At 41.7% G+C, this 13881-nt stretch overlaps 1 protein-coding gene across 4 annotated transcripts in view; it reads right to left on the reverse strand.

Annotated features, from left to right (window-relative positions):
• Nucleotides 1-1330, reverse strand: part of BLNK (B cell linker) — a 73764-nt gene extending 72434 nt beyond the window's left edge. Inside the window, exon 1 of one of the 4 annotated variants that reach the window (XM_027112156.1) lies at nt 1080-1330. In XM_027112156.1, coding sequence (XP_026967957.1) covers nt 1080-1126 — 47 coding nt within the window. In that variant the 5' untranslated portion in view covers nt 1127-1330. The remainder of the gene's footprint in view (nt 1-1079) is intronic. The other 3 variants (XM_027112157.1, XM_027112155.1, XM_027112158.1) reach the window with 3 other exon arrangements.
• Between the last annotated feature and the right edge of the window lie 12551 nt (nt 1331-13881).

The following is a 13881-nucleotide window of genomic DNA, read 5'->3' on the forward strand; positions in this document are numbered from 1 at the left end:
CTTCTTATACTCACTGAGTCACTTACTACTTGCACTGTTTTACCTACCCACCTCCCATGACGGTGTAGCAACGTGAGACCAAGGGCAAGACTGAGGAAGCTTTTTGTCTCCTTACCAACACACCCTTGAAAGGGCTGACCGCGGCCATGCTGCCTCTTGATTCCAGACCAGCAGTTCGTTTCAAACTATCATTTACCAAGTACCTACCAGGTCTATGACCCATATTCTAACTGGGAAGGGCTGTCCCTCTGCCATTCTCAGACTAGTTTCTCTTAAATTCTGTCTCAAAAGCTCTGATTCTCTAGCTCCTTATCATTTCTGATAACTTCCTTGCTACACGTGTCACATCACCCTGTGAAAAACTGAAGTTCAAGTGGTAGCTGAAATATAAAACACTCATTGAACACTTAAAAGTTCCAGTCTCAAAAAGCCATGATGTTGTCACAATGAGACAAAAAGAAAATCTTCAAAATAAAAATTTGGGAAGTCTTTTCTTCTGTAAGTCAGAAGAGTTTCTTGATTCTTTCCCCTTGGGACACTTCTGGTTTATTTATTCTTTCTAAGTGGCTTTTTATAGATAATTGTTACACTGACATGGAGACACTGGAAAAACAGATCTAATCTCCCCAAAACACTTGTGACATACAGCCACAAAATAAATGAGATAGTAAAACTACAACGGATACAAATTATTACAACAATCTTTAACATTAAATAGTAATCCACAATGAAATATTTGAGTACTCAGATTAGACCAAACTCTTTTTAGAAAAGCTTGCTGTGTTCAGACTCTCCAAGCTGACCATTGGTAGAGTCTAAGCCCTTGGCTTTTCTTTTTTCTTTTCTCTTCAAAGCTTTACACTTCAATCCATCACTGGCAAAGCCAGCTAGAGTAAGCTCACTTGTTCCTACACATTTCTTTAAAAATGCAAGTCCCTTTCCCTATAGCAATTGACACCCCACTGCCTTACAGCTAGCAAAGTATTCCAGGATTTCAGTATTTCTGAGATGCAGTAAGATCACTGAAAAAAAAAAAAAAGAGAAGAAGAAGGAAAAGTATTGGATGGTGAAAATCTTACCTCAACTTCTGACTGGCGGGGACAGTTATTTTATTAAGCTTATCCATTATTTTTGGTAACTATACGAACCACAGATCACTGTCCAGTGGTCACGTCAGCAGTCCCTGGCTGTCCTGGGGAGTAGCATGGTAAGCCTTTGATCTCAAGAGTCCTAGTCACTTGAGTCTGATTTCTGAGACTACAGGCTGCTGGCAGACACCCCTGCACGAGGAAGAAGTAAAACTTGCTTGAGCATGTAGTCAAGTTTCTTGTTTCTACATAGTCATGTGACCTGGGTAGCCAGCCGGCTTGGCCGATCACTCCACGTTGTGTAAACTTTAATAGTGAAACCTATTGGACATGCAAATTGCTTTCCAGCTGCTTTCTTCTGTAACCAGATTTATAATCAGGTCAGGGCAAGCTTCTGGCTGGTCACTACTTCCTGTTGTCCTGAACACATATAGTCCTTGTTTTCAGCAGGTGTCATGCTGTCCCCTTCCTGAGCTCAAGGAAAAGCAGAATAATCGATTCCATCTGAAAGTCTCTTTGGGACTTTCTGCTCATTTGCATAAAGTCATGGATAAACTTTTCCACTTAAAGGATCGTTATACGAAAATGGCATTTTTGTGTAGTTTCTCCTCACTCCTCTCCCCCAAATGGTTTTAAATAAATATCAAGATGACAGTGACACAGTGGTAACAGTTTACTTTGAGAGTTAGAATTCAGTTTTCCTGAAGATCTGTGTAAAATGGGAAGACAATTCTCTAGGCAAGGTCATTAGGGATAGAGACAGATAGGAGATCTGGAAAAGGGGAGAGGATCTCCATTGTACAGCATGGCCCCTTTATGAGGTTGATGGTGTCAGGAGTTGTGCTGATAGCCAGATGCTTTCAAACAAAATCAAGATGTACTCAAAGGTCAGCTAGGAACAAATTTAACAACCTCCCAACAATGCAGTTCTGACATCAGGCCATCCAGAAGTCCCCTTAAAAGCAGAGTGCCACTCTCCTCACTGCCTTTGTCCCCTCCTGGCCTCATCCACTGCTCACCTTCATCCCCTCACCAGACCTAGTGATGGGCCAGTGAGGAGGGGAAGAGGAGCGGGAGGAAGGTGAGAGGCAGAGATGGATGTAGTAGATGGATGCCTTTCCTCCTGTACCTCTCCTTTGTACAAACAGAGGTTCTGTATTTCTCCAGGTAAATCTTTTTTTTTTTTTTTTTTTTGCGGTACGTGGGCCTCTCACTGTTGCGGCCTCTTTCGTTGCGGAGCACAGGCTCAGCGGCCGTGGCTCGCGGGCCCAGCCGCTCCGCGGCATGTGGGATCTTCCCGGACCAGGGCACAAACCCGCGTCCTCTGCATCGGCAGGCGGACTCTCAACCACTGCGCCACCAGGGAAGCCCCTCTCCAGGTAAATCTTGATTATTCACATTCATGTACCATCTCTGAATTTCTAGTTTAACCAGATGGTCAGGAGCAGAATCCACAGGGCTATTGAAGGGTGGGGCCCTTCTGCTCGGCCAAACCCCTGAATTGGCCAGGCCAGCAAGAAAGATCATCTTTCATGAGAAAAATGTAAGTGCTTGGCTCTTCCAATTGTTTATTTTCCCCAAACAGGAAGCTCAATTTTCTTGCAATTTATCTTGAAAGAGTTCCAGACCTTCACCTCTCAGCTCCTCACAGGTCTTAACAGAAGGGAACTAGTAGACCAGGAAGAGTGAGGGCACGGAGAATGTCATCAGGGTCAGGAAAATCAAGCTCCACGAATGGGGCAATAATCGGCTTGTTCCTTCTAAATTACTGTAAAGTGCACCCCGTCAGCTACTTGACTTTTCTCTCAACCAACAACTCTGTTCAGCACCTGGGCTGCGTACTTATTATTTCCCCAGAGAAAAAGACCAAGGGCAAGGGTTACACTTCTGCTTTTTCTTTTTACAGCCACTTGTCTTTCTTCTTTTTACTGTGTCTAGTCTGACGTGATAAAAATGAGTGTCTGCTTTTCCAGACTGGGCATTTTACCCCATGTGGTACGTAGTGTGATAGCCATGATGTTCCAGGCTGCCACTACTTGGTCAGTGCAAACATGGAAATTGAGGACACCAAATTTTAGCCTATGATTTGTGGAAAGAGTAAGACCACACAACATGGTTTCCACAGCACATGGAGATCAACGTACCATGATAAACAGTCTCGAACTACATGGCACAGTGGACATGACAATTAATTAATTACTAGATTAACAGATGAAAAATGGATAATACCAACCTTAAAGAAAATGTGGAACTCCTGTACACTGCTGATAAAAATATAACTAGGTACAACCACTTTGGAAACAGCTTGGTATTACCTAATACACTTGATGACATACATACCTATGACCCAGCATGAGGTCATACATAACATAGCACTGTGTCAGAATACTAAAAATATACCATGTACACCAAGTCACGTGCAAGAATTGTCATTGAAGCACCATTTCTAACAGAAAACAAAACAACACTTGGAACAACCCAATTGCCCCTCAACAGGAAAACAGATAAATTAATTGTGACATATTCATGCAGTGGAGTACTATTCAACAGCGAAAAGGAGTGAATACAATTGATCAGTATAGATAAATAGCAAAAATAATCTGAGCAATAAAGGCAAGTTAAAGAAGATCATACACCATGATCCAGTTATATTTAGGTTAAAGACATGTAAAACTAATTTATTATTTAGGACATATACATATATGGTCAAACCAAGGGAGGGAATGATAAATATAAAATTCAGGTGAATGGAACTAGGGAGTGGGATTGGAGTGAAGGGGCACATAGGACTTCGAAGGCAAAGGTAGTGTCCTATTTCTTAAGTTGAGTGGTGGGTATATAGGTACTTATTGTAGATATTAAATATTTAACAAAAATATATAAAATAAGATCTGGTCTAAAGCTATGGGGTAAAGCCAGGACAGTCCGCCCAAGTCTCAGTTAGCTCTGTGAAATGATGAGGCTTGAGAACGAGAAGACATTATATTGGAGTTTGGGGATGAGACCAACCAGCGCTGGTTTCTGTTGGGTTCTTTTCCTTGCATCCGTTAATGACAACCAACAACAACATGCGTTTTCAATGCTTTTATGTTCGTGTACTATGACACCATTCATTTTTTTTTCTTTTAATTAATTTATTTATTTGGCTGCGCTGGGTCTTAGCTGTGGCACGCGGGATCATCGTTGTGGCATGCAGGCTCTTAGTTGCGGGATGTGGGATCTAGTTCCCTGACCAGGGATGGAACCCGGGCCCCCTGCGTTGGGAACGCAGAGTCTTAACCACTGGACCACCAGGGTAGTCCTGACACCATTCATTATACACGTGAAAAAACGGATTCATAGGGAGGTTAAGTAACTGGCCCAAAGTTACACCACTCGTCAATGCTGGGATTCAAACCCAAGCTTGTTTCCATAGTCTAAGCTGACAATCACAGGGTTTTGCCATCACAAGAGATACCTGTGCTTCAGCAGAAGGCCCTGTCCTGACATCAAGGCACCAACTTAACCAAGACCTTGGGTGAATCACTTAATCTCCCTGGCCTCAACTTCTCACCTTTAGAGGATGAGAAAGGGTATTCAAGAAGGGCTCAGACTCCCTCTGACTTGGCATCTGGACATTGGCCCATGTGCACAGAAATTGGATTCCGTGAGCAGAAACACTCTCATAGCTTCCAGAAGAGATGCCTTTGGTGGTCTGTGCGAGTTTGCTTCCCAGAGCAAGGCTAGGTGGTTGTGTCAGTTTGCAGACCTTTGGAAATAGTCCAAGTCCTCACTGAAACTGGAAGGTGAGCCACGGTTCACCCTCTCTGCTCTGCCACCCACCTGCTCATGGCTCTTCCCCTGCCAGGGCTGGTTTAGGCAGATTGCCAAAGGAAGTAGACGAAGTGTGGCATGGACACTATGCTTCTATTGTTCTAATCATAACCTACTCCCACGAAGGTCAGCCTCACAACAACTCTATGACGGGGGTACGCTTATCATTCACGATGTGAAGTCTGAGCCTCAGAAAGGTGACAGCACTTGCCTAAGGCCACCCATTCTTCCTGATCCCTGAGCCAGGGCCCTTTAACCCCCAAACCATTCCCTCTCTTTTCCCTGTGCTGGCCCCCATTCTTGGGATGGGGGTGGGGGGGCTGTCCTGCAGGAACGGTGGCCCTGGCAGCTTTCTGACACGTGCAGGCCAAAGGAGCAGGGGCTTGCTGTTGGTCAGGCCCATGCCTGGTGAATTGGCCAGTGCCAGTTAAGGGCCCCGATGGAGGAAGGTTTGGGAGGAAGTTAGGGAGCCTGGGTAAAGCACTGGAGAAAAATAGCAGACGAGGCCAGAGAAAGGCCAAGAGAGAACAGGAACTGAGGCAGATGCTGCTAGTGGTCTATCTGTTCTCCTTTGCGGGGAGGGGGCAGGAAGGGAGGAAGAAGGAAGGAGACGACACAGCTGTGACTTGAACAAAGCGGCAAAGGCTCTTTTAAGCTCGAGGCTTCACTTTCTGTGACATGAATCAGTTCCCTATTTCATCTGTTCAGTAAACTCAATATTCTGTATATGAAATTGGCCTGCAGTGCAGTATCCGTATTACGAGGAGAATCGCTTTGAAGAAAACCGTCCAAGTATCAGTCCAGGTCCTTGGTTGGTAAGAACATTACCATAGCCTGTTGTCAGGACAGACAACTCCTGGCCTTTGTCTCATCTTCACCTCCTCCCTTGCCTTCAGCCCTCAGAGCCAGTCTGCGAGCAGGACTCTCCTTTGTAATATTTCCACCCTCGCCCTGTTCTCTCTCCAGCCTAGATCCTCACCTGGATCACTGCTCAGCCTCCTGCTTCTTCTCTGCAGCTAGATCCACCCCCACTCTCATTCCCAGGCCATGTTCCCAACTGCTGACTCTCAAGAAGGATTTCAGAGGTTTTTCCTTTCTTCTAGAACCAAGTATGAATGTCATTCATGCCCCTGTCACTGAGTCTCACCTTGGGGCTTCATCTTATTCCTCACTGATTCCCAGCACGTGACCATTCCTTTGGTCAGACTGGTTCGCAAACACCCATACTCCTCATCAGTCACACGGCCCAGCCACCAGCCAGAAATAGCTCTCCAAAGATGGGGTGGGAGGCAAGTACATGGGGTCCTCGATGGTCAGGAGACCAGGTCTTCCCTGTTAGTCAGGGCCACGATGAAGCCAGAGAGCAGGCAAGGGTGGAGAGGCAGAGTGCTCTGTCCAAGGAATGGGAGTGTCAGAGAAGTAGAAAGCCAAGATAAGGCTCATGGCCTCCAGGGGTTGAGGTCCTGGAGGCCAGGAGAAGCCCTTGAGAGCAGATGCTGTGGCTGTTGATGACAGATTTCTGTTACCTTTTATCTGGTGGAGCACCACGAGTCTCCTAGTCCTCTTACCCAGACAGTCCATCTAGATTCAGAGGGCCCCCAACTAAAGCAGACTTGAGCAAATCGGGAGATGGTCCATGTTCTTGGGTAGAATGACTCAGTGTCACGAATGCCATTATCTCCAAGTTAATATATAAGTTTAATGTGATGCCAATAAAAATAGCAATAAGATCCTCTCCTCCAACGACACCTGAGGGAAGTAGATTCTAAATTTCTTCTCTCTATAAAAACAAGCAAGAATTGCCAAGAAATCTCTGACAAAGAAGATCAAGGGAGTGGAAGGAGATAGACCTCTCAGATTTAAAGCACGCTATGAAGCCTCTCTAATAAAAACGGCATGGTATTTCTGCATGACCAACAGAACTAAAGAGAAAGTGCAGAAATAAACAGAAGAATTTAAGGAGATTAAATGCTATGAATGTGGCATATCTAATGGGAGAAAGATGGACTTCGTTTTTTTTGTTTTTTTTTGTTTTTTTTTTGCGGTACGCGGGCCTCTCACTGTTGTGGCCTCTCCCGTTGCAGAGCACAGGCTCTGGACGCGCAGGCACAGCGGCCATGGCTCACGGGCTCAGCCGCACCGCGGCATGTGGGATCTTCCCGGACCGGGGCACGAACCTGCGTCCCCTGCATCGGCAGGCGGAATCTCAAACACTGCTCCACCAGGGAAGCCCAGAAAGATGGACTTTTTCATAAGCAGGGCAATTGCAAAGCCGCTGGGGAAGAGATAAGATTTAGGTTCATACCTCAAACCATTCAACAGAAAAAACTTGCAGTGGATCAGAGCTCTAACTATAAAAATGAAGCCATAGCTGTACCAGAAGTAGACACAATTAAATTTCTTTATAACCTTATCTATGACTTAAAATCCAGAAGCAATCAAAGAAAAGACTGATAAATTTTACTAGAAAAACATAAAGAACTTTTTTGTGGCAAAAAAACATTATAAACATCATCAAAAGACAAAGGACAAATTGGGAGTAAAGAGTTGAATCATATATCACAGATAAAAGGCTAATCTCCCTAATAGATAAAGAGCTCCTAAAAATTGAGACAGAAAAAAAAATGACCATGAAAAGCCTTTAAATGGATGGAAATATGCTCAATCTCCTATTAAGAGAAAGGTTATAACCAGGCCGAAGAACATATGCATGTTTACGTACCAGATTAGCAAAAATCTGCAAGTCTGATGATAGGATGCTCTTAGGAAACAGGCACTCTTTGCTAACAACATGTTACAATCCCATGGAGGGGAACTGGCAATATTTAACAAAATAAATGAATTGACCTTGTAACCCAGCAATGTCACTTCTAGAACCCTCTCCTGAAGATACACTTTCACAGACACAGGCATGCAACATCTGCACAGAGTTATTTGTTGCAGTTTTATTTGCAACAACGAGAATTGGAAAAACCTAAATGCTTTTCAGTGGAGGACGGGTTGAATACATTTTAGTTCATCCTTGTAGCAGAGTTCTGTGCCGCCATAAAAATGGTGTGACCTCTGGGATACGGTAAGTGGAAGAGACAAGGTCAGGACAGTGTAAGCTACTTCTTTAAAAAAAACAAGAAGATAGAGGAAAATACACATACTTATTATTGCAAAAACAAACAAACACTAGAAGGATAAATCATAAACTAATACAAATAGCCATCTATAGGAGGCAGGAGGGAGCTGGAAACAGAGCAGAAGTGATAGGGATGTAGATTGATTCTCGGGATCTATCTTTTCATAGTTTTGACTTTTAAACTAGATAATGGCTTGACATATAATAAAAAAACAAAATTAATGCAAAAAATTTAAAAAGGCAAACTTTAGAATAAAAGTAAACAGAAACAAGTGAATGTAAATAGTAACATACCCTGGAAAAGAGAATTATTTTGACTTTTTTTTTTTTTTTTTTTTTTTTTTTTGCGGTACGTGGGCCTCTCACTGTTGTGGCCTCTCCCGTTGCGGAGCACAGGCTCCGGACGCGCAGGCTCAGCGGCCATGGCTCACGGGCCCAGGCGCTCCGCGGAGGGGCACGAACCCATGTCCCCTGCATCGGCAGGCGGACTCTCAACCACTGCGCCACCAGGGAAGCCCTATTTTGACTTTTGAACACAGTCCTCTGTGCATCCTCAGTGAAACATATTCTAAGAATGAAAATGTTACAAAGAAATCTCAAACTCTACTCAATATTTTTATTTTTAGTAATAAAATGTGTATTATAATTTTCAAAGTGTTTTTTTGGTATAATGTAGATAAAGCTAATAAATATGTTCATATTAGCAGAAACTAAGATTTTTAGTGTGAGAGAAAAAATACAAATATAAAATCAAAGAAAAATTGGTAATGTTAAATTTAATTGGAAATATCAGTCTGAACTCACTATTTAGTTCCTAGCACTAAATCTTGAAAGGACCTAGAAGCAATGACATTCCAGATTTTAAACACATGAAGTGATGCTCAATTACAATTATATCAAGAAACAGACAAATTCCCCACTAACAGGAGCTAGAGGCTAGAAGGCAGGGTTGATTTCAGGCCTGGGGCATAGACAATGGAAGCTGAACCTGGAACATCTTGTGCCAGAAAACATCAAAGATCCAGGAGCAGATCTTTGAAGGGGGTGATTTGAGCAACAAAAAAAGAATAATGACTGTAATTTATTTTAAAATTTTGAACAAATTAAAATCCACTGGTGTACGAAAATAAAACCCAAAACCAAAGTCAATTGCGAAAATTGGAGATAACTATTCCACCAACTCCTTACTTCTGGTAATGAGCACATTAGAAATGAAGGAAGCATTTACCATTTTTTAAGAGGAATTGAAAATCCTCCTTGATTTTCTAAGAATGCTAGCTAGTAAAGAATGCTAGCATTCTAAGAATGCTAGCTAGTACAGTAAAAACACTGTAACAGAATAAGAAAATCACCATTTTGCAATGGCAAAATAAATAATTGATTAAGGTGAGGATCATCAGTTATTGCTAAAACTAGTAGGTGAATGTTGGGGAACAGGATAGTGTCAAGGTGTGAAAGGCTCATCCCATGGGCTGCTGGCTAATTGCCAAGGGAAAAGCCAACGTTTGCAGAGATGAAATCTGGCTGTCATTGTCTTAAGTGTTCAAACTCAGCATGATCCTTACTTCTTCCTGATGTGATGCAAAACTAAATACATCTCACTAAGAAGCACTGTTGCCACAAATGTTTGATCGCAATCTAATCAATTTTTAGACCTAACTTCCAGTTCACAGAGAGTGAACATATAATCAATGATCCAAACTAGGGCACTTACGAGAGTGAAAGAGGATTCATTTAACAATTATGCCAGGACTACAGGCAGGCAGGACATTCCCAGATAAACTGGAATGTGAGATCTCGCTAAGTTTACAGGAAGTAAAGGTGGTAGAGAAACAAGTTGGACAGCACTAAGAGGGAAGAATATAATTTTTAAAAATCCAGATGTGGGGAATTCTACAGAACAACCACCTGGTCTTAAAAAAAAGAAAAGAAAAAGAAAAAAATAGAGGAGATGTTCAAAATTAAATCAGACTGAAGAGTCGTAACAACCAAATGCAATGCATGAACCCAAATAGGATACTGGTGGAAAGAAACCAACTCTAGAAGACATTTGCGGACCATTGGGAAAATTTTCATATGGTCTGGAGATTAGATGACATTAGGGAATTGTTAACATTCTTAAGAACAATCATGGTATTGTGGTAATATAGAAAGATCCTTATTACAACATTTTTGGGAGGTGAATGCTTTTGGATTTAAAGGTTTAAGTGGGCATGTCTACAACTTACCTTCAAATGGTTCAGAAAAAAATGTTAGCAATGATTGAAGCTGGGTGGTAGGTATACAGGTGTTTGTTGTACCATTCTTTCAACTTTTCTATACATTTGAAATTTTCATGTAAGAGTTTAAAAAATGGCAGGACTCCAAATGTTTCTCACCCTCAAGCCCTCTACAGAGCCATCAGGGGTACTGGAACTGCCTGGTTCCCCAGGCCTCCTCATCAGCGCCCTCTCCATCAATGTAGAATCCCGCTCAGGAGTTCCCAAGCACAGTCTTTCTGTCTCCCATTTCTGGCCCCAATCTTGACCACTTTCTAATTTCTTGTGGCCTGTCCAAATCCCACTCACCTTCAAGGCACACTTCCTCCTGGAAACTTGTCCTGTCTTCTGGTCCACCTGGGCTACTACTCTGACCTCCTCCAGCTCTTCGAACTTGCACCACAGTTTTTGCTTTTAGCCATATGCCAACTCTCTAATATTTTTCCCAAGTGTATATCCTACTACCTTGATGAGATTATAAACATACCAGTGAAAGGACTATATTCTATTTCTTTGGTCTTTCTCTGTAGCAAGCACAAAACTAGAATATTGTTTGTATATAATAAATACTTTCTGAATTAAACCTGACAGTTATTAAAAGATATGTGCAAGTAAATAAAGTAAAAATTAGTTGTGAGACACAATTACTATTCAAACTCAGGAAGTGAATCAATGTTGAAAATCATTGAAGTTGCTGGTTTCATACGTAAGGAGCTTGGTAGTTGTCACTCCATCCTAACAACAAGTGAAAAACTGAATAGACTGAAAAAATCAACAATTCTTCTTTGCTCTGTAAGAGAGGAAGTATACAGTGCAAACTGCTGCCCCCAGGGTCGAAGAGACAGACAGGTGCATACAGGTCATTATGGCTTACTGGAGCAGAGACTTGCTAGCAAAACCACTGTAGGAACGAGTGAGGGTGTAGAAAAACCTGAACTGCAATTGATGAATTGCTGGAGGCTCAGTGGGGACAACTCTGAGGATTAAAAACTCCAGGAGGACCCAGTCATAAGGTGACAATATTTCGAGATTTACCTCTAGGAGCTTGACCAGGTTCCCACAGTAAATATCAGAGAAAAATCCCCTTGAGATTCCGGTAGGGGTGGAGAAAAGAAAACATTTTGAAATAAATCAGAGCACTCCATTATTAACAAGCCCTGCCCCCAGTGGAAACTAGTTAACCATGGCCTAACCTGCTGGTGTATTATCAGAGCCTAACTGACCTGGGAAAGGGAAGTACCCAATTCCAGCCCACTCTAGTCATGCTGTCCCACCTAAGTGGGAGAATAAAAATGAGAAGCATTTGTGAAGTTCACGGTCCAGAGGCTTAAGCTCACTAAGACTGAGACCTGATCACAGGACTGCAGAATGCTCCCCCGCCACATTACTAAAGGCCTGTTTACAGCAGTTCCTTTTACCTCATACATCATGTCTAGCCATCAAAAAAAAAAAAGAAAAAAAAAACAAGGCATACCAAAAGGGAAAACCCCACAATTTGCAGAGACATAGTGAGCATTAGAACCAGACATGGCAGGGATGTTGGAATTATCAGACCAGGAATTTAAAACATCTATGATTAATACGTTAAGGGCTCAAATGGATAAAGGAACCCAGCATGAAGATCAGGTAGGCAATGTAAACAGAGAGATGGAAATCCTAAGAAAGAATCAAAAAGAAATGCAAGAGATAAAAAACACTGTAACAGAAATAAAGAATGCTTTTGATGGACATATTAGTAGACTGAACACGGCTGAGGAAAGAATCTCAAAGCTAGAGTAGATTTCAAGAGAATCCTCAAAAACCGAAAAACAGAGAGGACAAAGGCTGAAAAAAAAAAACCCCAAACCAGAACAGAGTACCCAAGGACTGTGGGATAACTAAAAAGTTATAACATACACAGAGTGGGAGTACCAGAAGGAGAAGGAAGAGAGAAAGAAGCCGAAGTAATATTTGAAACAATAAGGATGGAGAATTTCCCCAAATTAATGTCAGACACCAAACCATACATCCAGGAATCTCAGAGAACCCCAGGCAGGATAAATACCAAAAACTACACCAAGGCGTATCATTTTCAAACTGCAGAAAATCAAAGCTAAGGAAAAAATTCTGAAAAAAATCCAGAAGAAAAAACACACAGAAAAAGATAAGGATCACATCCGACTTTCCTACACAGAAAAAGATAAGAATCACATCCGACTTCTCAGAAACCATGCAAGCTAGAAGAGAGTGAAATGAAATATTTTAAATGTTGACAGAAAAAAACCACCAACACAGAATTTGGTACCCTGTGAAATTATCCTTCAAAAGCAAAGGAGAAATAGGACTTTATCAGACAAACAAAAATTGAGGAAATTTGTTGCCATTAGAATTGCCTTGCAAGAAATGTTGAAATAAGTTCTTTAGAGAGAAGGAAAATAATATAGGTCAAAAAACTGGATCTACATAAAGTAAGAAAGAGAATTGAAGAAAGAATAGATAAAGGTAAAATAACTTTTATTTTTCTTATTCTTAATTAGTCTAATAGATAACAGTTTGCTCAAAATAATAATATCAACAATGTATGTATGTTTATGTATATATTTTATGTATATATTTGCTTATGTATGCTTATACATAAGTGAAATAAATGACAGTGATGATACAACGGATGAGAGGGAAGAAATTAAGAGTTATTTTATTATCAATATAAGGTACTGACACTACCTGTGAAGTGATATATTAACAGCTTATTTGAAAGTGGACTTGGATTAGCTGTAAATGTATCTTGCAAACTCTAGCTCAACCACTGAAAAAAGTAAAGAAGGAAGTATAAACAATATGCTAAGAAAGGAGAGAAGATCGAATCACATTAATCACTGGATTAAAACCACGAAAGGCAGAACCTTCCTGGGCTGAACAGGCTACAGAGTTACATATATGGTTAGGACTGTTTTTCATGTACTCTGGGCCTCTTGGTTAATTCCTTACTGGCGAGATGGCTCTGGCTCAGTGGGTTGCTGGATGTAGTTCATACCAGCTCTTGAGAGACAATTGTTAAAATTTTAGGAATTTTGTGAGCCTGTTGTTAACATAGCCATTATTTGAAAGAGATAAATTATTTAAGCCTACAATTAAATGTTATAATTAAAACAAAGGTAATACGGTGACTTCCCTGGTAGCGCAGTGGTTGAATCCGCCTGTCAACGCAGGGGACAAGGGTTCGATCCGTGGTCCGGGAAGATCCCACATGCTGCAGAGCAACTAAGCCTGTGTGCCACAACTACTGAGCCTGCGCTCTAGAGCCCGTGAGCCACAACTACTGAGCCCATGTGCCTCAACTACTGAAGCCTGCGCGCCTAGAGCCCGTGCTCTGCAACAAGAGAAGCCACTGCAATGAGAAGCCTGCGCACCGCAACAAAGAGTAGCCCCCGCTCACTGCAACTAGAGAAAGCCTCCACGCAGCAACAAAGACCCAACGCAGCCAAAAATTAATTAATTAATTAAAAACAAAAGAAACCTTAAAAAAAAAAGGTAAAATATATTCTAAACTCATCTTTCATAGTTATTTTTTTACATTTTGCTCTTACCTGTGCTCTTAAGGTTATGTAGATCCATT

The sequence above is a fragment of the Aethalodelphis obliquidens genome, unplaced genomic scaffold (assembly GCF_003676395.1).
Source record: "Aethalodelphis obliquidens isolate GAN/ISIS:26980383/991018 unplaced genomic scaffold, ASM367639v1 scaffold11, whole genome shotgun sequence".
In the NCBI taxonomy this organism is placed as follows: domain Eukaryota; kingdom Metazoa; phylum Chordata; class Mammalia; order Artiodactyla; family Delphinidae; genus Aethalodelphis; species Aethalodelphis obliquidens.